General features: G+C 43.1%; 1 protein-coding gene across 50 annotated transcripts in view; it reads left to right on the top strand.

Annotated features, from left to right (window-relative positions):
• Window positions 1-26790, top strand: part of Cpeb3 (cytoplasmic polyadenylation element binding protein 3) — a 182007-nt gene that overhangs the window by 95850 nt on the left and 59367 nt on the right. For 30 of the 50 annotated variants that reach the window (XR_015628522.1, XR_015628515.1, XR_015628521.1 and 27 more), the window contains exons 5-6: window positions 17814-17981; window positions 19127-19216. Coding sequence is in view for 39 of the 50 variants with exons in the window: in XM_087565015.1 (XP_087421141.1) it covers window positions 17814-17981; window positions 19127-19216 (258 nt within the window). In the remaining 11 variants the exon portion in view is untranslated. Of the gene's footprint in view, window positions 1-925; window positions 950-17813; window positions 17982-19126; window positions 19217-26790 lie in introns of all 50 variants that reach the window. The other 20 variants (XR_015628517.1, XR_015628510.1, XR_015628520.1 and 17 more) reach the window with 1 other exon arrangement.

Here is a 26790-nt window from a genome sequence, read left to right as displayed (position 1 = left end):
TTGTGAGAGCCAGAGCTGTGACCTTGGCTGCTTTTCATTTTACAGATATAAAACTTAGTGTTTTCTCCCTTCTATGATATGATATATGATATGATATGATATGATATGATATGATATGATATGATATGATGTGATATGATATGATATGATCTATGATGTGACATAGAGAGCAATGCAGAGAGTAAGAGAAAGTTCGCTAGGAATTTTACAGAAACTAGGCTGGGATATGGCTCACTGGGTTCAAGCACTTGCCCAGCTAAGTGGGAGAGGACTGGAGTTTTAGGTTTCTAGAATTTAGGTTAGCATGCATGCTTGTAATCCCAGCACAACAGTGGGTAGATCCCCAGGGTAAGCTCACTCAGCAAGCTCTTGGTTCAACAGGAGACCTTGCCTAAGCAAATAAAGTGGTGAGCAGTTAAGGAAGACACATGATTCTCTATGTATGTGCACATGCAGGTGCACATATGTACACTTTCAGGGCATTGGTGAAGCATGCATGCGTGAAGGTAGAAGCTTGGAATGCCCATCATAGGCCACAACTTTTACATCTTTGGAATAATATTTTTCCTGAGTAATGCCTGATGGTAACATAAAGTTCAAAAGAAGATTTACAAATTATTTTTAAGGAGCTCTTATCTGTGACTGATACAGCTAGCAGGCCCCAGTATTCCCAATATAATCTCTTACAAAACCGGGCAAACTCAGCACCCTTGGAGCGGCTGCCACAGCCAGGTGACTTGCTCTGACAGTGCTTAATGCTTCATGAAGGATTTCCCCCAGTGTGTTAGCAGTGAAGTTGAACAGTGTCTCCAGATTAACAATGTCAAGAATACTTAGAAAACGTTTGTGTGAACATCTTTTTTTAATTTCTGAATTCACCATTTTGATACAAATACCCATGGTTTTTTTCTGTGTTTACATGCAGCCAGGAGCTATGGGCGGAGACGAGGTAATTTTTTTTTTTAAATGAGATCTTTTGCTTGCCAAACTGTGAGTAAGTATGAGTATGTGTGTGTTTATGCTTGTCTGTATAAGACAGTAATTAATGTATGGTCTGATGTTCTAGCTTAACTATTTTAGAAAAGATTATTTTATTATAATGATTTTTCTGTTTATCAGTAATTTGTTTTTTTTTTTTTGTTTTTTTTTGTTTTTTTTTTTTTTGTTGTTGTTCTTTTTTTCGGAGCTGGGGACCGAACCCAGGGCCTTGCGCTTCCTAGGTAAGCGCTCTACCACTGAGCTAAATCCCCAGCAGTAATTTGTTTTTTAATATAACAAAGATACAGCAAAGACAGCTTTATCTAGAAGTTTTTGTTGTTTGGAGTTTTGTGGATGAACATGGGAAAATAAAGGCCAAGTATATGTGGGATTTTTGGCCCTGTATTTCTGTATTTTTTTCATATGATTTAGAGGGTAGAGGCTAAGTTTGGGGGATGATTTTTGATTTTACTAAGTTGTCTGGTGAATTTTTTTGTTGTCATTGCATCCAAAAGCAAGCGTCTCCTAAAGTTAGGGGAAGCTTACAGTTTAGGCCCCTTCCAAGGTCTTCACCTATGATTTGTGTGTGTGTATGTGTGTGCGTTTTTCTTTAAAGAGGTACCACAAAAATTGCTTTAGTCCCTGTAAAACCTAAACTAAGATAATATAGCTTTCATTTGTGTAATGCTATAAGCCCCTGAGCATTTCCACATCTGTAACTACGAATGGTTTGAAGAAGTAGCAAGAGGAAACCTAGCAGACGGGAAAGTTGGAATTTAGAGCAAACACCTGGGTTGTAGTCAAAATCTGTGACTCTGGTTTCCTCATCTGCAAATTATGAAGTAATAGACCCAATCGTGTCCAACTTCATAATCTCAGAAGTTGAAGCTTTAAGAAAAGGTGCACATGTCTGTGAAGCATTCCACAAATGTAAAAGCTGGGGAAGATGGTGCTGGCTTGCTGTGTGACCTCAGTTAAATCTAGAGCCAAAATTAGAATCTGTCTTCTTGTCTCATATTTGCTAATGTTTACCTTTGATTAGAATATTTTTGACTTTGCTTGTCATAAAGAAAGAATAAAGAGGATATTAAATTGATAGTATTTTATTATTACCTAGTAAATATTACTGGATAAGTGCATATTGGCTAAATTTAATGTATGTGTGATGAAACATTAATTTATAATCACTTTTACAGGGGTTGGGGATTTGGCTCAGTGGTAGAGTGCTTGCCTAACAAGCGCAAGGCCCTGGGTTCGGTCCCCAGCTCCAAAAAAAACAAAAAACAAAACAAACAAATAATCACTTTTACTTTGGGGAAGTATATCTTTGAATTTGGTTTTTGGTATAAAATAACTTTTATTTACATAAATTTTATCTGTAGAACATAACTGCTTTCCTTTAGAACCAGAAGACTTACAAATGATGGATAATGAGTTTTTTGTTGTCGTTGTTCTGTTTTTGTTGTTTTGTCAAAAAGGTCTTCAGGCAAAGCAGTACACCCCCGGTCACTTGCATTTAAAATAATAGTGCAATAAACAGTAGATTGTAAATATTTTTATGTGCCTTAATCATAAAGGTAAAGACCTTTAATAGATCTCCTATCTTGACATCATTGTAGACCTTACTACCTAGGTACACTGATTACGTTTCTCTTCTCCCAGAATTTGTCCTAAAGGTAGGACAAGTAGGACAGTTTACTGAACTCTACAATGAATGCAGCCATGTTCTCTATACAGTAAATCACACCTTAAAATTTTTATTGTCACAAACAAGAAATAGAGGTTAAAATATAAATATTGTGCAGGGATAAGTAATTTAGTTACAGTGAATCAACCCAACTAGCATGAAGATCATACCTTTTCAGAGCACAAAACAACATTGAAATAGCAATGTAACTTAGCCCGTGATTTTGTGACATAAGTCATGTGAAATGGATACATATTTTTGGGAATTTCCTCTGAACTTAAAGTGCTTCCTTTGTAATAAGTTACATGCTAAGTTTCACCGTGGCCATGGAATGAGAAAGGCTCCTAGCTGGTTTCCGTGAGTTGGCCTCGCCCCCACACCCGGCGAGCCCTATCTTCTTTGGCTTAGGAACTTGAAAACTGGCCTCCATCTTACCATATAAAGATGAAATCGCCTAGATGTAAAAATATTATTCCGAGAAAAATATTGATTTTTCAGCATAGTCTTTTAATCTCAGGCACTTCTTACAACATGTATGACAAAGACCTTGTATGTTCACATGAGCACCTTCAGATGGGAAACTGCAGTCCTGGAGTGGGGGAGCAGCTCAGTTAATAGAATGTTTGCCTGGCATTCCTGGAGCCCCGGGCTCTGCTCCCAGCACAGAGTGAGAGCGGGTGTGGGGTGCACCCCAGCAGTCCCAGCACTTGGGGTGAAGGCCAGAGGAACTTGATTGCTTTTAATCCATAGGATTAGATACCACAATTTTATAGCCATTCCTATTCATTTTTTTATTTGGATGTTGGAGCACAAAGCCAATGCCTCATAAAATACACCAGGCAATGACTTATCACTAAGCTGCATTTCTGGCTTTGCCTTTTTTACTTTTAATTTCAAAGAGTAAAATCCTAGCAGTAACTATTAATACCTTTCTGTGCCATGCTTGTTTCATGTTGGTAGAAAATGTAGGAGGGGTGGGGACTAGAACGTTTCTCCATGGAGGGAGAGGTGAGGACTGCCCTTCCTCACGCACTGCTCAGTCGCCTGCCGAGGCTTGCCTCTGGTCTCTCAGCTTGCCTCTCTCTCGGTGGCTCTCATGTCAGCTGTCTTTGTGCCATGTCAGTCTGTTCCCCATTGAGGGTTCCCGTGCTCCATCTCCGATCAGCTGCAGCCTCTCTTCTCTCTGTCTTTCTCTGATCAGTCTGTGTGCTTTGCTGCCCTCTGATTGTTACCAAGCACTGACTGACCACTCCTCCTTTCTTCTAAATCATAGTCATCAGTGTGAGCCAAATCCAAGCCTTTTTCTTTCTTTTTAAATGACTTCACTTTTTAAAATTTGTTATGTGTATGGGTCTTTGCCTGCGCGCGCGTGCGTGCGTGCGTGCGTGCGTGCGTGCGTGCGTGCGTGCGTGCGTGCGTGCGTGCGTGCGTGCGTGCGTGTGTGTGTGTGTGTGTGTGTGTGTCCCAGCCCTATATCATGTAATTCTGATGAACTGACAGGCTTGTAATGCTGTTCATTCATGTTGTAAGGATCAAGTTAGTGTCTAGACTGCTCACAAAAAATATCTAAAAAGTAGACTGATTGATGTATGTTAACTACATCGTCCTACTTAGAATTAAGACTAGAACTTGAGGGGCAAGTGGGACAGTTGAGAGCAGGTTAAGTACATGTTGTACACACCTGACACATGAGTTTGCTCTCAAGAACTCGCAACAGTGGATGGCTGACTCAGAGCTGTCCACTGCATGCTCCTCACCCACACGTATCACACCCACATATAATACATGAACTCAAACACAGTAGAAAAGAATAGAGCCTTACTGTACCTCATAACCTCTGTGTCATATATGCATGTTAGTGAACTCTTTAGGAATGGAATATACATGAAAGATTTGAGTTTGGTAAACAAAAACTATGCCAGGGGAATCTTCTAATAACTCTGGAGTAGGGAGCATTTCAGGAGCTCTTTGGATACCGGACAAAGAGCTGGAAGCAGTGCACCCAGTGTGTGTTTTTCAGCTAAGGGGAGAGGGTAGCGGCGAGACTGTCATGTCCTGAGTTTGCATGAAGCCATCTTGAGGAAAACCTGGTGGTGAGATGGCCCATGCTGTTGTGATAAATGGCTTTTGAATCAGGAGGCAAGTCTCTGGGCACAGATATGTCGGAGCTGGATGAGGAAGGGGGTGGAGGAAAACAGTGGACGGAAGGGTTAGGTGGGGCTGCAGCTCAGTGGTAGAGCCTTCGCTGTCATGGCTGAGGTCCTGACTCTAATCCTCAGCACGAGGGGACCGGCGGGGTGGAGAACTCTGTGAGCGACTAAGAATACTGGAAATAAGAGTCAGTCTTTTTATTACTGCCCACTTTTATTAATTACATTATATATCCTTCAGGAATATTCTTCCTCTAACAAGTTTAATGCGTGTTCAACTCTGTTGGAAACCAGTCTGTTAGCTGTGCCGTGTAAGATCTTTGCTTTCATGAGTCCCCTCTTCTGCTTCCTACCTTCTTTCTCCTCCTCCTCCTCCCTTTTACTAGGTTCTCTCTGTGTCACCCCTGTAGCCGGTATGCACTGTGCATGGTTCCTCACACGCGTAACAGTGCTTCTACTTTTAGTCTCCCCAGAGCTGAGCTTGCAGGTAGATGCTACCACGCTTGCTGCTTACACATTTACTATGTATTGTGATTTTAGATTTCACATGAGCATGAGTTCTTGGGAGCTCATGAAGATATCTGTCTACAAGATGCTTAACCGTGCCCGTGGTACGTGTGTGTGTGTGTGTGTGTGTGTGTGTGTGTCTGTCTGTCTGTCTGTCTGTACACTGTTGTGTTTAGCTGAACCCAAGTTGTTATGCATGATAACTATGTGTTCTACCATTGAACTGTAACTCCAGCTCTACACCAGTGTTCTTGATATTTAACAGAATTTTTTAGTTATATAGCAGCAAGGAAAATCCATAAGTTTCTATTTGAACAGTATTAAGTGAGCAAATGTGAAGAAAGGTTGGAGTTACTATTATACATATTTAGGCCATAAACACATGTACTCTAATGGATGACCTAATTAATTAAGAGGTTCTTTTTTTTAAGATTTATTTATTTATTTTATTTATATGAGTACACTGTCACTGTCTTCAGACACACCAGAAGAAGGCATCTGATCACATTACAGATGCTTGTGAGCCACCAAGTGGTTGCTGGGAATTGAACTCAGGACCTCTGGAAGAATAGTCAGTGCCCTTAATTGCTGAGCCATCTCTCCAGCCCTTTAAAGATTGTGTGTGTGTGTGTGTGTGTGTGTGTGTGTGTGTGTGTGCAAGTGCAAGCATGTTCTCTTTATCTATTTGTACACTTATATGCCAAAGAGGGTATGAGACTCCCATTACAGATGGTTGTGAGTCACTATGTGGTTGCTGGGAATTGAAGTCAGGACCTTTGGAAGTGCTTTTAACCACTCAGCCATCTCTCCAGCAAGAAGTTCTAAGATTTAATAAAAACAAATGTGCATTCTAAAGTTGAGGGTATCTCTCTGTGGCAAGCCAGCTATGAGAGGGGTTGCTGCCATGCTGGTGAGACCATGGTTCAAGCCTGGCAGTATGCCAATGCACACTGAGCTCCGTGAGCTTAATTATTGAAAGACACACATAATGGTTCTGGAGTGAACCAGACATGGGTTGAAGAATATAATTTTATGAAAAAATCTCTTGAATGCTATTGGTCGGTGTAGTGATGGAAAATACTAGGAAAGAGAGGGAGAGGAGACAAACAGGAAAGAGAAGGAGAGTGGTTTGGTCACTTGCTTTTCTTTTCTTTTTTTTTTTTTTTTTTAACTTGAGTATTTCTTATATACATTTCGAGTGTTAATTCCCTTTCCCGGTTTCTGGGCAAACATCCCTCTCCCTCCTCCCCTTCTTTATGGGTGTTCCCCTCCCCAATCCTCCCCCCCTCGCCACCCTCCCCCCAACAATCTAGTTCACTGGGTGTTCAGTCTTAGCAGGACCTAGGGCTTCCCCTTCCACTGGTGCTCTTACTAGGATATTCACTGCTACCTATGAAGTCAGAGTCCAGGGTCAGTCCATGTATAGTCTTTAGGTAGTGGCTTAGTCCCTGGAAGCTCTGGTTGCTTGGCATTGTTGTTCATATGGGGTCTCGAGCCCCTTCAAGCTCTTCCAGTTCTTTCTCTGATTCCTTCAACAGGGGACCTATTCTCAGTTCAGTGGTTTGCTGCTGGCATTCGCCTCTGTGTTTGCTGTATTCTGGCTGTGTCTCTCAGGAGCGATCTACATCCGGCTCCTGTCGGTCTGCACTTCTTTGCCTCATCCATCTTGTCTAATTGGGTGGCTGTATATGTATGGGCCACATGTGGGGCAGGCTCTGAATGGGTGTTCCTTCTGTGTCTGTTTTAATCTTTGCTTCTCTATTCCCTGCCAAGGGTATTCTTGTTCCCCTTTTAAAGAAGGAGGGTCACTTGCTTTTCACTGTTGTGAGAAATCGGTGTGGGAGGAAGCAGAGGAAGAATGAAAATGGAGTCCTGTGCCCTCTCTTAATTGTGGTCATTAAATGTTTGCATCTTTTACTCCAGACATGGTCTCTCACTTTGCTTGGAATTTGCTCTAGATGGGACAGAGACAGTAAATAAATGAGACAAATATTAAAAAGAGAAATATTTTTATCCATTTGATAAAATCCAGGGACTAGTAAGATGACCCAATGGGTAAAGACGCTTGCTGAATAAGTCTGGTGACCTGGGTTCAATTTCCAGACCCCATATTGAGATATAAAAGGAACCTGCCACACTGACTTGTCACCAACTTTCACATGCGTCCCATCACCCATGAGCTTACAGAACACAGTAATGAAAGTAATTGTTTTAGAAAGACTAACCATGGTCCTGTGGGCTTGTAACTATAGGACTTGGCAGGTAGGGGCAGATTAGGAGTTTATGGCCAGCCTTTGGCTACAGAGTGAATGTAGGTCAGCCGGAGCCACAGGAAACTTTAACTCTTCCACCCTCTCCTCTCTCCATCTGGTTTTAAATACAAGGAAGGAAAGAATGGGAAATGGCCTATCTCAGCGATGGAGAGGTCAGATGATATTTAAAGTGAAGCACAAAGGATGAGATATCTGAGGCTTTTTGTTTGTTGAGATAGGGTCTCACTATCTATTCTAGGCTGGCTTTGAACTTAGGATTCCCCAGTCTCCAGTGTCTTACCTAGAGTATTAGGATTGCAGGCATATACCACCATGTATGGCTTTTAGTTACGGAAACTTTCAAACTTCTAAAACTATGGAATAGTTTAGTGACTTCTCCTCTGGCCTCTGCAGATACCAGCCGTGCATTCATTGCCCATACATACAATCATGTAAAACATTTGTTCATAAAAGTAGATGCATCCTTTAAAAGGAGAAGGTGGGAGAAATGGCTTGTATAAAAGGTTTGATGCAAAGTAGAAATACACAATACAATATCTACAAATCTGGAACATATTCTGTGCCGGGAAAGGATGTCAGTCACACGGCATTCCACTGAAATTGCACGGCATTCCACTGAAATTGCAGATGCACATCTACTGAGACTCAAAGAATAGTGATGCCTGGAACTGAGTGGTTGAAGGAAGATAGAATGTAACTTCTAATTGGTTAAATGTATGAAGTATATGACATGTGAATTATATTTCAGTAAGACTATTATCTTTAAGAAAACTTGAGATAGGCTAGAGAGATAGCTCAGAGGTTAAGAGCACTTCCGAGTTTCTGAGTTCAGTTCCCAGCATGGTGACTCACAACCATCAGTCCTGAGATCCATTGTCCTCTTCTGGTGCTCATGAAGACAGCATACTCATATACATAAAATAATCTTTAAAGTGGATGGGGGTTGTTGGAGAACTGGCTCAGCTGTTGAAGACTAGGCTCACATCTAAAAATATAAGAAGACTTGAGGCAAGGAAATGGTTGAAACTGAGGAGTGTTAGGAGAAGTTTGGAGGGAGGAAGGGAATCTGCTTTTACTGGCCTTTTACTTCTTGTAGAGATTTTGAGCTTGGTCAACAAGTACGGAAGGAGATCATTGCAGGGCCTAGTGATGAAATTTATGTTTCAAAAACACTGCTCTGCGCTTGAAGAGGAATGGATTTTCTAACTAGATTGCCTAGTTAAAAAATGTCAAGGTACTAAGAAATGGTGGAACTTAGGGTAGTATAATGGGAATGAGGTCATAGAGACATTGACAGACAGTGATGTATCCTAGAGAGAGGACACAGTGGAATTAGAAGAATGGCTTTGTGCGGATGAATTGAATGTAGCAGAAGGTGACCTTGGTAATGTTTGGGTTCTGGCAGAAGCTATGGGTGAATGTTAATGCCACGACTTGAAATGGCAGTGAGAAGAAAGACTTTGCAGTAGATATTGAGAGTTTACTGGTAACTGGATGTGTTGGCACACATCTTTAACCCTAACATGCAGGAAGCAGACGCAGAGGCGGGCTGATCGCTGTGAGTTTGAGGACAGCCTTGTTGGTCTATATAGTCCATTTCAGGCCAGCAAGGGCTACATAATAAGACACTGCCTCAAAAAATTTTAATAAGAATTTGCTTTGTAAGCCTATGATGACTGAGACTACCACTTTTTAATATAAAGTTAAATTTGTTTTTATTGTGTAAGAGTTCTGTGCAAGGCATGGTGGCATGGGCTTGCCATCCCCGCCCTGATGCTGAGATGCTTAGACAGGAGCTCAAGAGTGTGAGGCCACCCTGGGCTACACAGTGAGGCCTGTGTGAAAACAAAGTAGCAAAACCAAACAAGCAAACAGAATGTGTGCTCAACAAGGGAGTCTGGTGTCTCTTACTTACTTCATTATGAAGTAGAACCCAGATGGGTGATCTGTCCCCTCCAAAGCTGAAGACTGGAGATTAAGCTATTATTCAGTTTCAGTTTTTGTGGAGATACTGTTTTAGTTTTAGAAAGCTATTTCTCATCATCCATTTTTGTTAAATTCCTAAGCTGATTTCTGAGCTGCTTGCAAGAGCCAAAAGGATCTGAGAGTGGAAGTGTTGGACCAGAACTGCCCTGGACAGCTGCGGTCCTAGCAAGGGCTTCAGCAGAGCTGGTCGAATGTGTTTAGAAGCACAGCGTGGCCACTACTCTGGTTTCCCATCATTTGTGGTGGGAAGGAGCTTTCTGGCGAGGACAGTCTTGAAGACGTGCAGGTCATCTGACACTTCACTTCTGCAGGCCGTTTAGCTTCAGGTCATTGCCACTCAAATATTATTCATCGACTTATGGATCAGACAGTATATTCTGGACAGTAGCTAAGAGTATGTGCCAGGAGCAGATGGAAACCCATGTGGCCAAGTTAGAACCATCAAGAAGCCTTCTCTGTTTCTTCTGTTGGAATATTGAATATAGATTTTCTATGGAAGTACCACGAGGTTCTAATTCAAATTCATACTGTCTTTACATAGGCGTATACGTCTTTTAGGATATAGTATGGATTGTTTAAATCATTTTGGTGTTGGGGAATGTTTCTCGTAAAGAACAGGAATATTTCCGAGGGCTGCTAGGTAGTGAGGCAGGACTGCAGCAAAGCTCGCATGCAGTTCTTAAGATTCAGTTACTAATTACACGTCCGGGAACTAACATTTAGTAGTTGCCCTAAGAATAGCCCTTTTTTGAGACAGTATCTCATACAGTCCATTCCCAGCACATCCCAGACGCAGTCACTATTGCGCACACTTAAGGAAGGGTCTTGCCGCCCTGGGTAGGTTCGGATGTACTCGGCAGGCCGGGGCAGCCTCAGCCGTGAGATCTTCCTCCTCAGCCTCCCGAGTGCTGAGATGTCAGGCGTGTGCCAGGCAGCCCATCTGGGACAGTTTGTTTTGAGCATGGATCTATGCCAACCAAATGACTACATGGATAATAGCCTCCAAGGGTTCAGTGGACTGCTCAGATCACCACTGCACTAACGTACCCTGGTGAGAATCTGCAGCAGTGAGAGCATCGCTGGCCTGTTCAGAATCACCCCTCACAATAACAAAACAGCATTGAGAGCCAAAGGCCTGCAGTTCTGTTCTCAGCACCCACAACCAGCTGTGTGACTCCAGCACTAGGGGGATCTAGCATCCTCTTCTGGGATCCTGCACACGCATGGCTAACGACACTCAGACATATACATTATAACATAAATAAGTAAACAGCCCTTCAGGAGCTTATGACTAGAGCAGAGGGAAGCACATGGCTGTCAGAGCACGGAACCACTCTAGCTTGCGTGTTCGTTCTCTCTCTCTCTCTCTCTCTCTCTCTCTCTCTCTCTCTCTCTCTCTCTCTCTCTCTCTCTCTCTCATAGTCCTGGCTGTCCAGGAGCAGCTCTCTATGTAAACTGGCAATCTTTTTTTTTCTGCTGGGTCTTGAATCTGGGGACCTTATGCAGACTAAGTGCTCTGCCACTGAACCTTTCCTTTAACCCTCCCTCATCCCCACAAGTTGTGTCTTTCAAGTACTTCCCGCAGCAGTTTTCTCACCATCAGGCACCAGGAGCCATGTCACGGTAAAGCTGACTGGAGATCTCATATTCCAGTCACGAGGATACACCTTCCTTAACTCGGATGTCTCTAAGGTTCATGCATTTCATACAGATCTCTTCAGTGGCCCTGAGCTGCAGACAGAGATAATATGGTTTTGGTGGTTCTTAAACTTTAGCAGAGGAACCACTGGGATTTGGGGGTGGTGTTGGGTGATGCAGATTTTGAAGCCTAACCTCCACATTCAGATTAGTGGATCTGAGGGTCAGGTTCTGGAGCCCATATTCTTAGTTCCTACTTGCAGTTAGAAACATCATCCATGTGCTCACGAGTTGCAGTTTCATTCCCAAGGCTGCCTTCATTGCTCAGGCCTAGAGCACTCTAAACACCACTACTAAGACAAAGGCATTGTTTTGAAGTCTTAGGAAGTGTCTAAACTCCCCATGACTGATTTTGGAAACTGTCCAGAGTTTTACAACTCTTGCTTTTATTTTCCTCTGGGGAAGCTGTGGTTATGTTGGTCATGAGAAACAAGGTTTTATTTGTTCAAGAATGTCTCAAGTATCCGTGAGTTTTTCACTGCTCTGGTTGAAGACTTCCTCGTTGCCATCTGGATAATCACTGGTTTATTCATAATCTCAACCCATCCCCCTACTCCTTGGGTTCAAGTTCCCAGTAGAGATGACAGAAGCTTTTGTAGGATTTGGGACATAACATAGTCAGAGGTAGCTTAGAGAAGCGATTCTGGCAAGACAAAATAAATAAATAGATCAGTTTTTTTAAAGTTAAAAAATGGAGTTGATGAGAGTGTAATAGTTTCCAGGACACACATGTAAAAGCACTGTGTGTAACATGTTTTATGAGGATGTAGCTCGGCTGGTAGAGTGTTTGCCTAACATACATGGAGAGTTGGGCGCCGTCCCCAAGACGACAAAAAAGCGAATGTGGTAGTGAATCCTAGCCCTTGGGAGGTAGAGACAAAAGGAGCAGAAAGAAGTTCAAGGTCAAAGCTAGAGAGATGGCTCCCTGGTCCAGGGAACTTAGGTGAGATTCCCATTATCCACAGGATACTCACAGCCATCTGTAACTCTGGTTCCCGGGAGATTTGACAACCGTTTTTGGGTTCTGAGAGTATCAGTTATTCACATGGTGTACAGACATATATGCAGGCAAAACACCCACGCATATTAAAAATAAACTTAAAAGTTTAAGATCAAGGCTGGAGAGATGGCTCAGTACACTGACTGTTCTTCCAGAGGTCCTGAGTTCAATTCCCAGCAACTACATGGCGGCTCACAGCCATCTATAATGAGATGTGCTCTTCTGGTGTGTATGACAGACAATAAATGAATGAGTGAGTGAGTGAATGAATGAATGAATGATTTTTTTTAAAGTTTAAGATCCATCCTCAATTACATAGAGTTTGAGGCCAGCCCAGAATATATGCGACCCTGTCTTTAAATGAAAAAAGAAAAAGAAAAAAAAAAGAGCAGTATTAGATTTAAAAGGGGAAGATTGGTTTCTGTAATACAAAATATGGGACATAATGCTTGTGCAGGTGGAAGCAGTGGGAGTCAAGGCCCCACCTAGGGGCCCTGTCCTAGGGGATGTCACATTTCTCATGTTCAGACTCCTGTGTCATACTCAGTGGATATGCTCAGAGGAATGCATGTCTTTGTACATGCTATATTCTTTTGTTTGTTTTGGAGATAGTCTTATGCTGTAGTCCAGGCTTGCCTGGAATTTACTAACATACCCCAAGCTAGCCTTAAACTCATGATCCTCCTTCCTCGTGCTCCCAGGGGCTGGGATGAAGGGTGAAGCACCATGGTCAACTCTGCACCCTCTGCTTTGTCTCCTTAGGTGCAGCCTCCTGTTTAACATGCTTTAGGTCCCTCTAATGTACTCTAAGGTAGAAGATGCACTGGTTAAGATTAATTTGACCTATATCCTAATGGAAATTATAATGTAGTGGGGTGGGGAGGCATAATACTCAATAAAACCCAGGCAATGCTATGGTGTTAACTGGGAACATGTTTGAAGAGAGAAGCACAGGATGCTCTCATGGATTGGAGGGCGCCTGATCTAAAGGTTCAGTACAGCTCCATACAAGAAAATGACTTTGCTGCTGAGACCTCAAGAATTAGGGATTAACAGTGGGGTAGGAGAGATTGCTCAAAAGTTAAAAGCACTCGCTGCTGTTGGGAGGACCTGGGTTTGATTCCCAGTGTCTGCCTAGTAGCTCACAACCATCTGTAAGTATAGTTCCAGGGGATCTGATGCAATATCTGTCCTCTGTGGGATCCAGGGCATAAGTATAATGTACACACACACACATGCAGGCAAAACACTCATACAGATAAAAGAATCAGTGATGATTGGAGCAAGGATTGCTTAGAGGTTACAGGAACACTGTGTCCTTGGCACCTGTGGCAAGAGTAATCAGGAAACCCACAGGACTCTGATTAGAGAGGTTGCTGAGCAAGGAGCAGCAGCTGCTTTAGGGAAGAAGTGAGCAGGGACTTTGTAGTTTGTAGTGATGTTTTTGTACTTGATCCAAAGGCAGTGGAAGGTCACCGAAAGCTTTTGAAGTCCAGAATGTAGGGTACAGTTACATGTTCAGACTGATGTTGTTCAGCTTCTCTCCTTCCTTCCCTCCTCCCTCCCTCCCTTCCTTCCTTCCTTCCTTCCTTCCTTCCTTCCTTCCTCCCTCCCTCCCTCCCTCCCTTCCCTCCTTCCTTCCTTCCCTCCTCCCTCCCTCCCTCCCTCCCTCCCTCCCTCCCTTCCTTCCTTCCTTCCTCCCTCCCTTCCCTCCTTCCTTCCCCTCCCTCCTCCCTCCCTCACTCCTCCCTCCCTTCCTCCCTCCTCCCTCCCTCCCTTCCTCCCTCCCTTCCCTCCCTCCTTCCCTCCCTCCCTTCCTTCTTTCCTCCTTCCTTCCTTCCTCCCTTCCTCCCTCCCTTCCTTCCTTCCTTCCTCCCTTCCTTCCTCCCTCCCTCCCTTCCTCCCTGCCTTCCTCCCTCCCTCCCTTCCTTCCTTCCTTCTTTCCCTCCCTTCCTTCTTTCCTCCCTCCCTCCCTCCCTTCCTTCTTTCCTCCTTCCTCCCTCCCTCCCTTCCTTCCTTCTTTCCTTCCTTCCTTCCTCCCTCCCTTCCTTCCTTCCTCCCTTCCTTCCTCCCTCCCTCCCTTCCCTCCTTCCTTCCCTCCTCCCTCCCTCCCTTCCTTCCTCCCTCCCTCCCTCCCTCCCTTCCTTCCTTCTTTCCTCCTTCCTTCCTCCCTCCCTTCCTCCCTCCCTTCCTCCCTCCCTCCCTCCCTCCCTTCCTCCCTCCCTCCCTCCCTTCCTTCCTTCTTTCCTCCTTCCTTCCTTCCTCCCTTCCTCCCTCCTTTCCTCCCTCCCTCCCTTCCTTTCTTCCTTCTTTCCTTCCTTCCTTCCTTCCTTCTTCTCTCTCTTAAGAAAGCTAGGATTGGATTCTAGGTAGAAATCAGTGAGAAAAGGGATTTATGTAGCTACTCAGACTGAGTCAAGAAGTGAGATAGTGGTTTGGATTAGGGCATTAGGACTAGTGGTCACAGGACTTATAGTAAAATAGTATTTTGAAGCTTGAGTCAGTAGAATTTAGTGAGAAATAAATTTGTGATGGGGGGACGGGAGAGAATGAATTATGAAGGCTATATACTAAATTTCTGGATTGGTTTGGGTGTGTATAAAAGGCCTTTGTTTTTTGCTGTATATGTATTGTGCAGTGTGAGAGCACACATGTGTATGGGTATATGTACATGTATGCAGGTTCATGGAAGTCAGAGGTTGATGTTACCTGTCTCCCTTGATTATTCTCCACCTTGAACTACCCATATTTAGGCAGGATCTCTCACTTGAGCCCAGAGCTTCCTAGCTGGCCAGCTTGCTCTAGTGATCCCTTGTCTCTGCATCCTGAGGTTAGGATTACAGGTAGCAACCATGTCCACCAGGCTGGGGCTCTGACCTTGGTTCCCATATTTTATGGTATCTATTTTATCCACTGAGGCTCTCTCAGGTGGTGTTTATATTGACATTTAAGGAATTCTAGAGAGAAGCAGATTTAAGTGGAAGATCAGGATTTTATGTGATGGTTTTTAGTTATTTTACTCAAACTCCCACTCCACAAAATTTTGTTGAAAATTGCCCTCCTACAAACCACAGGAGGAACACACTGTCGCTTGACCTTTCTCATTACCTGCAGTTTCAGTTACCAGCCTGTACTTACTTGCCTGTCCCCTCATATTCCTTTGTCAGGAAGTCCTTTGCCGCTCTTGGAAAGGGGATAAATATTTCCCTTGGTGTTTCCCACTGAGTGTTGTATGTTAAAGACTTCTGTTATCTTCGTTCTGGATAGTGCTGGGAGCAAGTTAATGCTTCCTCCTTGCAAAGCAGCATTTGCTTTTTCACAAGGTGGAGCCTGGCACACCTTTCATTTGTGCCTCTTCTCTACCAGCCTTTGTCTTTTGCACATCTCAGTTTCTTGAATTGGGATTGAGAGGTAGGAATGGATGCTCTGGGGAACTGCTGATTTGATCCGAGTGTGACTGCATGGCAGATGTAACTGGCTGCTGTCCGAAAATGTCTGTGGGAAGCTCATTTTGCCTACAGTTGTTGCAGATCTGTTTCTTTTACTTCCTGTGATCAACCAACCATGGAGGGGTGAGAGTTTACTGTTGTTCAAGCCTGTGCTGTAAAGGACAAACTTTGTCTGAGTAGCCATGCTGTAAAGAATGAATAGGAACTCTTCAGTGTCTCCTGACCCCACCCCTGGCCTTTACTGACTCCACGCTTCAGAACAGTACCTGGCTTACACCACTGAGTTGGTTGTAATATGACACGGTTATATTAGCAGTGTTTTTACTTTTTGGCAAAAGAAATGTTTGCCATTTTTCTAAGGCTATTTATATTGTTCTTGAATGATGCCTATAGTGTCACAAAACCTGGGTTTCAGGGAAATAAAGACGATCGAGTAGACGGGAGGGTACTTTGTGTGCTTGTTTCCGTAAAAGTGGGTAGGTTTATCTGAGAGATGGGCTTTCGTCTTTCCTCCTTTGTTTTTCTTCCTTTCCCCCTTCTCCTTCCTCCTCTCCCTTCTTCTGCTGCCCTTCCTCTTCCTCTTCCCTCCTCCTTTTCCTTATCTATTCTCTCTCCCCCCCTTCCCCGCCCCTCCTCCCCCTCTTCCCTCAGACAGTAGAAACTGGTGGCAAGTTTTACCAGGAACTCACAGACTCAAAACAAGAAAAATTATTTTGTAATTTGAGCCACATTGAAAATAATTGCCAAATTAAAAATAATTTCTAGTCATGATAGCACACACCTCTAATCCTAGCAAGTAGGGGCAGAAGCAGTCAGATCTCATCGAGTTTGGAGCCAGCCTGGTCTACATAATGAGTTCCACAGTAGCCAGGGCTACACAGAAAGATCTTATCTCAAAAACAAAAACAAAAGAGAACATGACTCTTTATGGATTCTGTTGTTGCTGTTGTTTTTCATTTGTTTGTTTTTCTGAGAGATGGCATCACTATAGCCTTCAAGAGAAATTCACTCTGTAGACCAGGATGGCCTTGAACTCACAGAAATCCTCTTGCTTCTGGGTTCCAAAGTACTGGTATTTAAATCCATGCTCCACCATGATCTGCGTTTTGTGTGTGTGAAAGAGATTTAAAATGCAGTCTAGAGTAATAGTGCTAATATGTCATAGCCACACCCACAGTATATTACTACATCTTGATTTAGTGTTTTCACTTACATACCCTGTCCAATATTGTTACCCGTGCTTATTTTCAAATTGGCGTCCCTTTGATGCCAGGAAAACTATCTTGGCTCTGCTATTAGAAGAGACAGAATTACCTTCTGTCATCAGGGCAAACCTTTACAACTAAAACCCTGAGGTCGCTGTCAAAAGCAGATAAAGATCATGACGCAGTATTTATTTTGCTTGTCCTATGTACTTTCAAAAATGGCTTAAGAAAGGAAAAAAAATAACTTATGGGTACATTCTCCTTGTTTGGTTTTATGACACAGGGTTTCTTTGTGTGTAGCTCAAACTCACGGAGCTCCATCTGCCTCTGCCTCCCAAGTGCTGGGAGTAAAGGCATGTACCACCACCCCCACTGGGTATAATCTAACTAGCATAATATTTTTATTTATTCTTTGAGATTTCATATATTTATAAAATTGTTTTAATCCTTTCCATCCTTCTCCAGACCCCCAACACATGGACCTCCCAGTTTTATGTGGGCTTTTCCTTTCAATAAGTCAGAATCCATGTAGTGCTACCTACATTAGGTGTGGGTCCTTTACCTACCAATGGACACACCCCAAAGAAAAACGATCTTCCCTCCCCATGCAGCCATCACCTGCCTGCAGCTCTTCAGCTAGGCATGAGGTCTGGTGAGAGTGTCTCTTTGTTAGAGGACATATGCTTAGTAACTGCAATGGGGACTGTGAGTATAAATAAACCTGGTCGTACTTGGTGATCTTCAGTTAAGTTTTCAATTGGAAAAGCCATGCCTCAGGATACATTGTGTTCTATACGCTTCAGTTGTACAATGGGCTTCTGATACAGCATTGTTCTTTAGAAAAGCCATTCTGATTATAGAAACTGCTACTTTGTTTCAGGTCGATCTTCTCTCTTTCCCTTTGAAGACGCCTTCTTGGATGACAGCCATGGTGATCAGGCCTTATCATCTGGCTTAAGTTCTCCCACTCGATGTCAAAATGGGGAACGAGTGGAACGCTACTCTAGAAAAGTGTTTGTTGGAGGTCTTCCTCCTGACATCGATGAAGGTACCATATGCATTCATTAACAACTTTACAAGAGCTAGACTTTTGTGCATTGTGTCAGCAGACCCTGACTCTTCTCCAAGCCAGCATCAGTAAACACATGTTGAATGTGTAATGAAGTTGAACTATGACAAAGCTAAGGAACTATTGTAGTTCTCATAGGCTTTGGATGTGCTATTTTAGACTCCACATTAAAGTTGTAGGTGGCCAGAGCTTCATTTCCTCTGTCCTCATATCTGTGTTAATATTGTGTCAGTAAGATTTTCATTAAGGTAAATTTCTTACCATTGCTAAAGGAATGACAACCTACACTGAAGGAGTTACAAGGTCACAAACTTCTCTTTCCAGCCAAAAGAAGATAAAGTAATTGAGCTACAGCCTTTGTATCTGTCTTAGTGAAGAGGGCAGTCTGGATACACAAGAGAGACAGTTGACTTTCCTTTCAGTCACCAAACAGAGCTGTGTTCCTTACCAATAGAATCGCTCGTTTCAAAAACAATCCTAGAGATTCCGTACTGGTGGACTCCATGTGGATGAGATCATACATGTATACTTTTCAGTTTACATTTATTAAGTTGGGGTGATATGCATATGCCACAGCCCATGGAGGGCAGAGGACAAATTATGAGAGTTTCTTGCCTCCCATGTGAGTCCCAGGGATTGAGCTCAGGTTGTTAGGCTTCATGGCGAGGCCCATTATGCACTGAGCCATCCCTTCTGTCAAATATAATTTTAGTGAAATTATATTTGAAACATCTTCTGCATCTTTACCTTTTTTTTTCCTAAAAATACAATAACATTCTCCATTTTGGAAATCTGCTCTCCTTGACATAAAGATCACCTTAGCTAGAACTAGAGTTTTTCTTCCAAGTTTCCTATTAAGTTTACTGGCAGTAAAAGGTAGGGAATTCGAATTAAAATCATACTTTTCGTGATTAACTCATAACCAAATATGCTCCTAGCAGTGGTACTCTACTCTGCAGGTTTTACATCTGAGAGACTTTAGAAAAGCTCTCAAAAGAAAATAAATGCAAAAGGCGGGGGGTGGGGGAGCATCCCTTAAGACATATTTTAATGAAAAGATATCTTTTATGTTTCCCATGATTGCAGGTTCCCCCCTTTTAATAAATCCCTTCTTTGTTTTGTAGATGAGATCACTGCCAGCTTTCGCAGGTTTGGACCTCTTGTGGTGGACTGGCCTCATAAAGCGGAGAGCAAGTCGTACTTCCCTCCTAAAGGTAATGGACGTCCCTCTGTCTCTCAGACGCTAGACAGTTTACGAGTCTTGACACAGCCATTGGCCCTGTTGCCCTAAGTAAAATTACAATGATTGTTGTCATGTATGAGTTTCACTTGGAGACACTTCCCCAGGAGTGACCTTGATTTTGTTAACAGTGAGGTTTTCACTTTGAATTTGTTAGAGAAGAGATTTTTGCTAAGTTTACAGTTTCCTAGGCTTGAGGGATGCCAGCAATGGTAAGATGTAAAGGTTAGTTTCATGTGTATCCCGATAGCTGTGTGCTTTTCTATTTTTTATTTTCAAATACATCTCACAATCCTGGGCTTGAGGAAGCTAGTGGCTAAAGAATGATTTTGTGCAGTCTGCCCAGCATCTGCAGCTGAATGCTAAGTGGCTCGGCCTATTGGGAGGTAGAGAACTCCCCAGCAAAAGAGCCTTCACAGCATCCTGCTTCTCTTGACTCGAGAGAGGTTCTCCGCTACGTTCTGACAAATATATCGTCTTCTTGCTCAGAGTTTGTCGTTGCTGCAGAATCCAGGGACCGTCCGTGCTGGTGCTTGGTTTGGTTGTGTTCTGAGAGATCTATCATAGAGTACTCAGGATTAAAGAGAACAGGTTTCTCTGTCCTGTTATGTTCTGCAGCCTGTGTTTCAGGGGTGCCATTCATTTTGGAAAATGACTTGTGATACATTTTCTGTGTAACATTCCTCGTCTTAAAAAGAGGAATTCAGCATCCTTATCTTGTGCCCTGTGCAGGATTCAAACTTGAGCTTATGCTAGGGAAACCACTGGCTTCCCGCTATGCCCAGTTCATTAGTTTGTTTGCTCACTTAGCCATCTATAACCCACGAAAAGAAGTTAGCCACTCCAGGGTTACTCGTTGCTTTTAATCTTCTGTTAATTTTTTAGGACGGGCCTTCTTCACTTTGTATTCCAGGCTGGTGGAATACTCAGCGAGCTTTTACCTCAGCCTCTCAAATGCTACAGTTACAGGCACACTGCAATATCTGGCTCAGAACATTTTACATTTTGAAATTAAGCTTATTTCGTCAGAAGAGATGAAAATCATTATACTGATTATTTCAGTGGAAGAATGTGTTCCCTGCCTTGTGACACATGAGCTATGCTATGTAAAGTTGTATACTAAAGATGTTTTTAGGTCAGGTGTGGTGGGACACACTGTGAGCCAGCATTTTATCAGTGAGCGATGTGTTTATCACACTGTGGAACATGATACACACTTTATAAAATGACACACATGAAAGGTGTGTCCCAGAGTGATAGTTACAAAAGCAGCCATACCAAGATTATGAAAACCATTCTTGTATAAAGTTGTCAAATGATCACTGGAAAAATAGAAAGGAAATTAATTATATCTATATGGTCACATTCAAATAATCATCCTAAGTGTGCATCTGTGAGAAATACTCATTTTACTAAATGTCCTCCTTATAATATGTAGATTTGTATGAAGTTTTACATATGTGCATTGCATAAGTGTGCGCTGCTTTATTATGTATTTTCCTAACAGTGTGAGCATCTTTCTGTGGCAGATTTAACATTGCCATTAATGAGTATAGTTTATTCAAGTCCGTGGATGTTAGAGCTATTTTCGCTCATAAATTATGCTTCAGTTAGTATTATGTTTTATCCTTTTTTTTCCTTTCTGAGTTTTCCTTGCAAGGGGAAAGGTGCTGAGGATGTAACCAGGGCCTTCTGTGCAGGGCCTGGGCAATGGCAGTGACTTACAGTTCTGTCTTTACCTCCGAGGGTAAATTCCTGTTCCCATTCTTAGTACTTGGTTTATAAACCTCAGTCTTGCTGAGAGTCTAGGGAAGTTACTCCTTTTCAGTTGTTGCCAATTTTATGGCTAAAAACACTTTTGGGGTTATTTTTAACCTTCTTTTCTGTCACATTAATTTTCTTATTTTGTTAGACAAATAATTTTCCTGATACCTTTTAGGTATTTGGGGTTTTTTTTGTGAAAACTTCTTATATATGAATGACTTTTAGATAGTCTGAAGTAGCCCAGGCTGGACTTGTACTTACTCTGTAGCTGAGGATGACCTCAACTATAGACATGAGTCACTGAACTTAGTCTGGGGTCAAGCCCAGGCAGGGTTCCATGGATTCTGGCAAGCACTCCATCAGAAGCCCACTTTGTTTTTTCTTTTAAGTACTTTGAACTCTTTGAAACTGCTCCACCCATTTATCACTTACTTTTCAGTGATATTTAATGGGTTGGCTTTTTTTTTTTTTTAACAGTGCCAGTAAAATTACCAACACTTTTCTTTGTGGTTTTGGTTGGTGGGTTTGGGTTAGGAGACAGGCAGTACGCAGCCGTGGCTGGCCTGGAGCTCCCTGTTGAGCCAAGCTTGGTGACACAGGTCTGAAGTCATAGATACTGGGGAGCCTGTAGGAAGAGGATTGCAAATTCAGGTTTGATTCTGTCTCAAAATAAAGTAGATGAAAAGGGCTGGGGTGAAACTGAGGCACATGGCCCTTGCCTAGTGTGGGAGGCCTGTACCACAACCACCCTGTATTACAGCAGAAAGAGGGGAGGGCAGAGGGAGGGTGGGAGGGAAGGAGAGAGTGGTAAGGGACAGACCCTGGTGCAAACGAAACATAGGGCATAGATATTTGTGTCCGGAGTCTCTGGAGGAGTCTGTGTTAGGTCTAGAGAAGACACCATTCCTGATTTTAAATGGCTGCACTTTCTCAAAGGTACTCAAAGATACAAATATGAAACTTTGAATAGTAAAAAAGTATGAATCCTGGCACTAGATTTATGGGGCTTTCCTTTATTGTATGGCCCTAGGTTGGTTATATAACCTTTCTGTGTCTTAGTTGTATCACCAACAAAGAAAGAATAAAATAGTACCTATTTCATGGTGCTGTAATGGGGATTCAAAGGAGTAAATTCTGTGATTATAACATGATATTATAAATGATAATATTTCTTTTAAACTATGAACCAATCTGTAATCCATATCAAGGGAGCAAAATTATTCTTGACATTCAGAAGAGATTGCTGTGGGATGTGTAAAAAGAAAAGACAGAAAATGCCAGGGCACAGTGTGATCAGTTTTATTTTCATTTAGGTTGGCTGTTTATGGTGAGCCAGGCAATAAGGCAGTATTTTTTATTCTTAATCTGATTTAATCATCCCAATTTTTCAAGGTAGGCACCTACTTATTTACTGTTCTATTGCTGTGAGGAGATACCGTGGCCAAGGCAACTTATAGAAGAAAGCATTTAATTGTGGGCTAGCTTACACTTTCAAAGGGTTAGTCCATGACCATCATGGCAGGGAGCATGGAGGTAGGACGGCAGGTGTGGCACTGGAATAGTAGCTGAGAGCTTATATCTGATCTGCAAGCGACAGGCAGAGAGAGACTGGGCCTGAGGTGGGTTTCTAAAACCTCAAAGCCTCAAGGCCACACCTACTTTAACAGGGCCAAACCTTTTAATCCTTTCCAAACAGTTCCATTAAATGGGTACCAAGAATTCAATCATATGAGCTTGTGGGGGGCATTTTCATTCAAACCACCATGCCACCATATTATTCCCATCTTATAGAAGCAGAAATAAGTTCAGACGAGAGTAATTTGTCAAAGGCCATAGTTAGAACTGGGATTTGAGCTAAAACAGCCTGCCCTTTAAAGTCAAAGGCTTTCCTTCTTCCCCCCACCAGACAGGATCTCATGGTGCTAGCATGGACTTAAAGTGTGCTGTGTAGCCGACCTTGAACTTCTGGTTCTCCTTGCTATGCCTCCCACGTGCTGGGCATTACTAATGCCATGCTGATGATGCCATCTGGGACTTCACGAGTGCTAGAAAAGACTCTACCAGAGAGCCACATCTCCCGCATCTCCCCCCTGTTGGGGGAGGGGAGTGTTTGAGACAAAGTCTCATGTAGCCCATTCTGGCCTTGAGCTTTGTATGTGCCCGAGGTTGACCTTGAACTCTTTAGGTACTTGGATTACAGGCTTGTGCCAGTGTACCTAGCTGTGAGTCCATAGTTGTCAGTCTCTAGTTCATAACTGAGTTGTGTTAGTCTCATTTAGAAATAAGAATATCGAGCTGGAGAGAAGACACCGACTGCTCTTGCAGAGGTCCTCAGTTCAGTGCCCAGCAACCACATGGTGGATCTGTAATGGGATCCAGTGCCCTCTTCTGGTGTGTCTGAAGACAGCGACAGTGTACTCACATACATAAAACAAATTAGTCTTTTAAAAAAAATAAGAATGTCACAGAGATGGACATGTTCAAGATAGTCTTTAAGGCTGAGTGAAGTCAGAGCCTTGATCTTATATAAGCTGAGTAACTTGTGTTCACAAATACGAACTATAGACCACCTGAGAGAATTCCTGTTCCATACCTTGATGGAAAATTATTAATCTTCCTAAATTTCATCCAAAATGAGGATAATGGTTATGCTGTCTTAGTTAACTTTCATTGCTGTGAAGGGACACCATCACCAAGATAACTTTTATAAAGGACGACATTTAACTGGGGCTGGCTTATAGGGCCAGAGGTTCATCATCATTGTGGTAGGAAGCATGGCAGCCTGCAGGCAGACATGGTGCTGGAGGAGCTGAGGGTTCTACATCTTGATCTGAAGGCAGTCATGAGAGGATTATCTTTTTAGGCAGCCACAAGGGGACTATCTTCCACATTGGGCGGAGAATGAGCATAGGCCCTCAAAGACCACCTCCATAGTGACACACTTCTTCCAACAGGAGAGACTGTCTCCACAGACAGCCAGGAGGAGGGTGTCTTTTCCACACTGGGCAGAGCCTGTGCAGTAAGAGCCCTCGAAGCCCACCGACACAGACACTTCCTCCATCAAGGCCACACCTATTCTAACAAGAACACACCTTCTAACAGTGCCATTTACCTTGAGCCAAGCATATTCAAACCACACACATGCCTTCCTGCAGATGGGATATTTTGCATAGTACCAAGATATCACTGAAGGATTGTTTGTCTGAGCGGAGGAGTGGTTTTCTGGGTTAAGGTATGAAGACCTAGGACAGCAGCAGTGAGATATGACAGGAATGGGGAAGGATCACTGGTTGTGTGATGGCAATGGTGGTGATGGTCATGGAGGCAGTAGGTTCAATGGCAGGGTGTGTTGAAATTCCTTCCACTAAATGGTATGCTGATTGGCATTGTTGATCAGAGGGAGAATCAGGTTGGTGTGTTGGTGATATGATGTAGAGTTTGATCTGTCCTCATATCTAATCTGAGAAGAGATTCCTAATGAGTACTTGGTTTACAGTCAGACCATTGGGAGCATTGTGTCTCGAGTCATCTTTTTTGAGAAGGGAGAGGAAAATGAAGAACAGATTAGTAAAGTTTATAGCAATAGTTACTCAGATCGTGAAATAAAGATGAATATGGCCTTCGTGTCAGATACCTGGCATTATAAATAAATACCCAATAAGTGGACAGAGCAATAGAACCAGAACAAAACTTCGTTGAGCGAGTGTTACTTTATGAGCAGCAAGAATGATGGTGCGTCCTCAGCAGACTTTGTTTCCTTGTAGGCTTTAGTCCCGCACACCTATCTGTCTGTACGCAGGGAAGGGACCAGAGCTGCCGAGACTGCCGAGAGCAGTCTGTGCTCACACTTTAATCTCATCTCCCCACAAGCATCTAATGACTTTCGTTGACTGCTTCATGGATTCCATACCCTAATTTATTTGCTTGCTGGCAATTTAGCCCATTAGTAATAATACCTATGTTCATGTGTTCTTGTCTGAGTCCTTTTCTTTCAAGTTGTTTCCTTTAGGCTAAATTAGAACCTCTTAACTAGGATGAAAATCTTAACGACTCCGGATTTGATGTCACATGGTTTCCCAAAGCAATCTCTTTGTGAAGTTTATGCTAATGTGGACATCTGCACCAAGTTTTCTCTTTAGTTCCAAGTCAGACAAATGGCACATTGCAGCTGTGAACTCACCTTTTTGTTTCTTTGTTCAGCAAATAATGGACCTCGGCAGAAGCCAGGGCCACATTGGTATGAATCATGGGACTGAAATGGTTCCATCTTTCTTCGATCCAACCTGATTGGCTGAGTCTTGGTTGCCTTCCCACCATCACTGCCCTGATTGGCTGAGTCTTGGTTGCTTCCCACCATCACTGCCTATCTTAGCAGAGTCTCATAGGGGAGCGTAGGGTGACCTTGAAGTTCTCGTGCCTTTGAGTGCTTATGTTGTAGATCTACACCACGGTGCCCAGCCCTGCTGTCATTTGAACAGGACGGAAGAAAACTCTTAGAGCAATGGTTCTTCTTTTTGTCTGAAACTCTTCACCCAGGTTTCTGAATAGGATGCTCCCTTTCTTCCTCCAGGCCTCTGCTTAGATGTCACCTAGACAACAACAATCTGTCTAACTTCTGTATCCAAAGTAGCTGCCCCTCTACCCTCTGCTTCCCTCATATTTCTGCCGTACCTCAGTTTGCTTTTCTTGACGTTATCTGTCCTCTGTTTTCCAATCTGGAAGGGAAGAGCTGGGTGACTCTTCTGTTTCGTTCACCACCCTGTACCGAGCACCGCCCAGCCCTGGCACGCTGGCCTCAGATATTTTTAAATAAATGAGCTGCAGCTTTGTGACGGATGAACAATTTCATTGCTCAGAGAGTAGAAGTCCACCACATTCTAGAACTGGGAAGTTCCTTAAAGACCATTTTAGTCTACATTTAAGGATGAAACAGAAAGAAGAGAAATGTCTTCTCACTAGTGTGAAAAGTTTTTACCAGATGACTTGAACCTGGAACATCGATAGTTGGTATGATTTTACCCAGTAAATAGAGGAAGTGGATTTTTAATTCATTCTGCTTAGAAGGGAAGGCTTGCTTGGGCTTTAGAACCCTTTCCTCTGTTGTTCTCACCTAAGCCGGAGTCTTTGGAAGAGCTGCCTTAAGCTGGGAGTAGGTCTGGGTTGTGTGAGTTTGTCTTCTGTCCACAGCTTACCTAGAGGATTCTGCCTCCTTGGTGCTGCCTCACCATGTATGTTCTGGATGGACTCCTTAGCGTTGGGTCCTTTGGATGGACGGGTCACAGACACTGAGGTGCTAGCTCAGCTCAGGGCGGGGCTGTGACTAGAGATAGGAAGAGGGGCTTTGATGTGAGCAGGTGGCGTGGACGCCATAGTAGGGGTCGGGCAGCTCAGATGTGAACACTGGGAGCTGATTCCCACTGCAGTCTTCTGCTGCGAGTCAGCTCAAGTGTTCTCATGTTTCTAGCTGAGCTCCAGAGAGGAAACCTGTTTAGTCCAGTTTGTGTTCTAAGACTTGGCTATAACACAAGTTATCCCCAAGGTAGAGTCCTGGATTTCTTGACTGCTTAATAAAGGAAAAGCTTGGTCGTACTTCCTTGAGCATCTAGGAAGATAACTTGGCCCAACAAATGTAGTGGTAGGTATTTAATATAACCTCTCTTAGTGTCTCCTGGAGAATGTCTCTTCTTCAAAGTTGCTGCCTCTGAAGCTATAAAAATGTCTCCCCACCCTGGACTTCCTCTCCTTTCTGCACCAAGCAGCTGCTCCTAGTACTGCTGTAATCTA

Source organism: Rattus norvegicus, chromosome 1, assembly GCF_021556685.1.
Source record: "Rattus norvegicus strain SHRSP/BbbUtx chromosome 1, alternate assembly SHRSP_T2T, whole genome shotgun sequence".
Lineage (NCBI taxonomy): Eukaryota > Metazoa > Chordata > Mammalia > Rodentia > Muridae > Rattus > Rattus norvegicus.
Note: the sequence above shows the minus strand (reverse complement) of the source record. Positions and strands in the feature narration are given on the sequence as shown.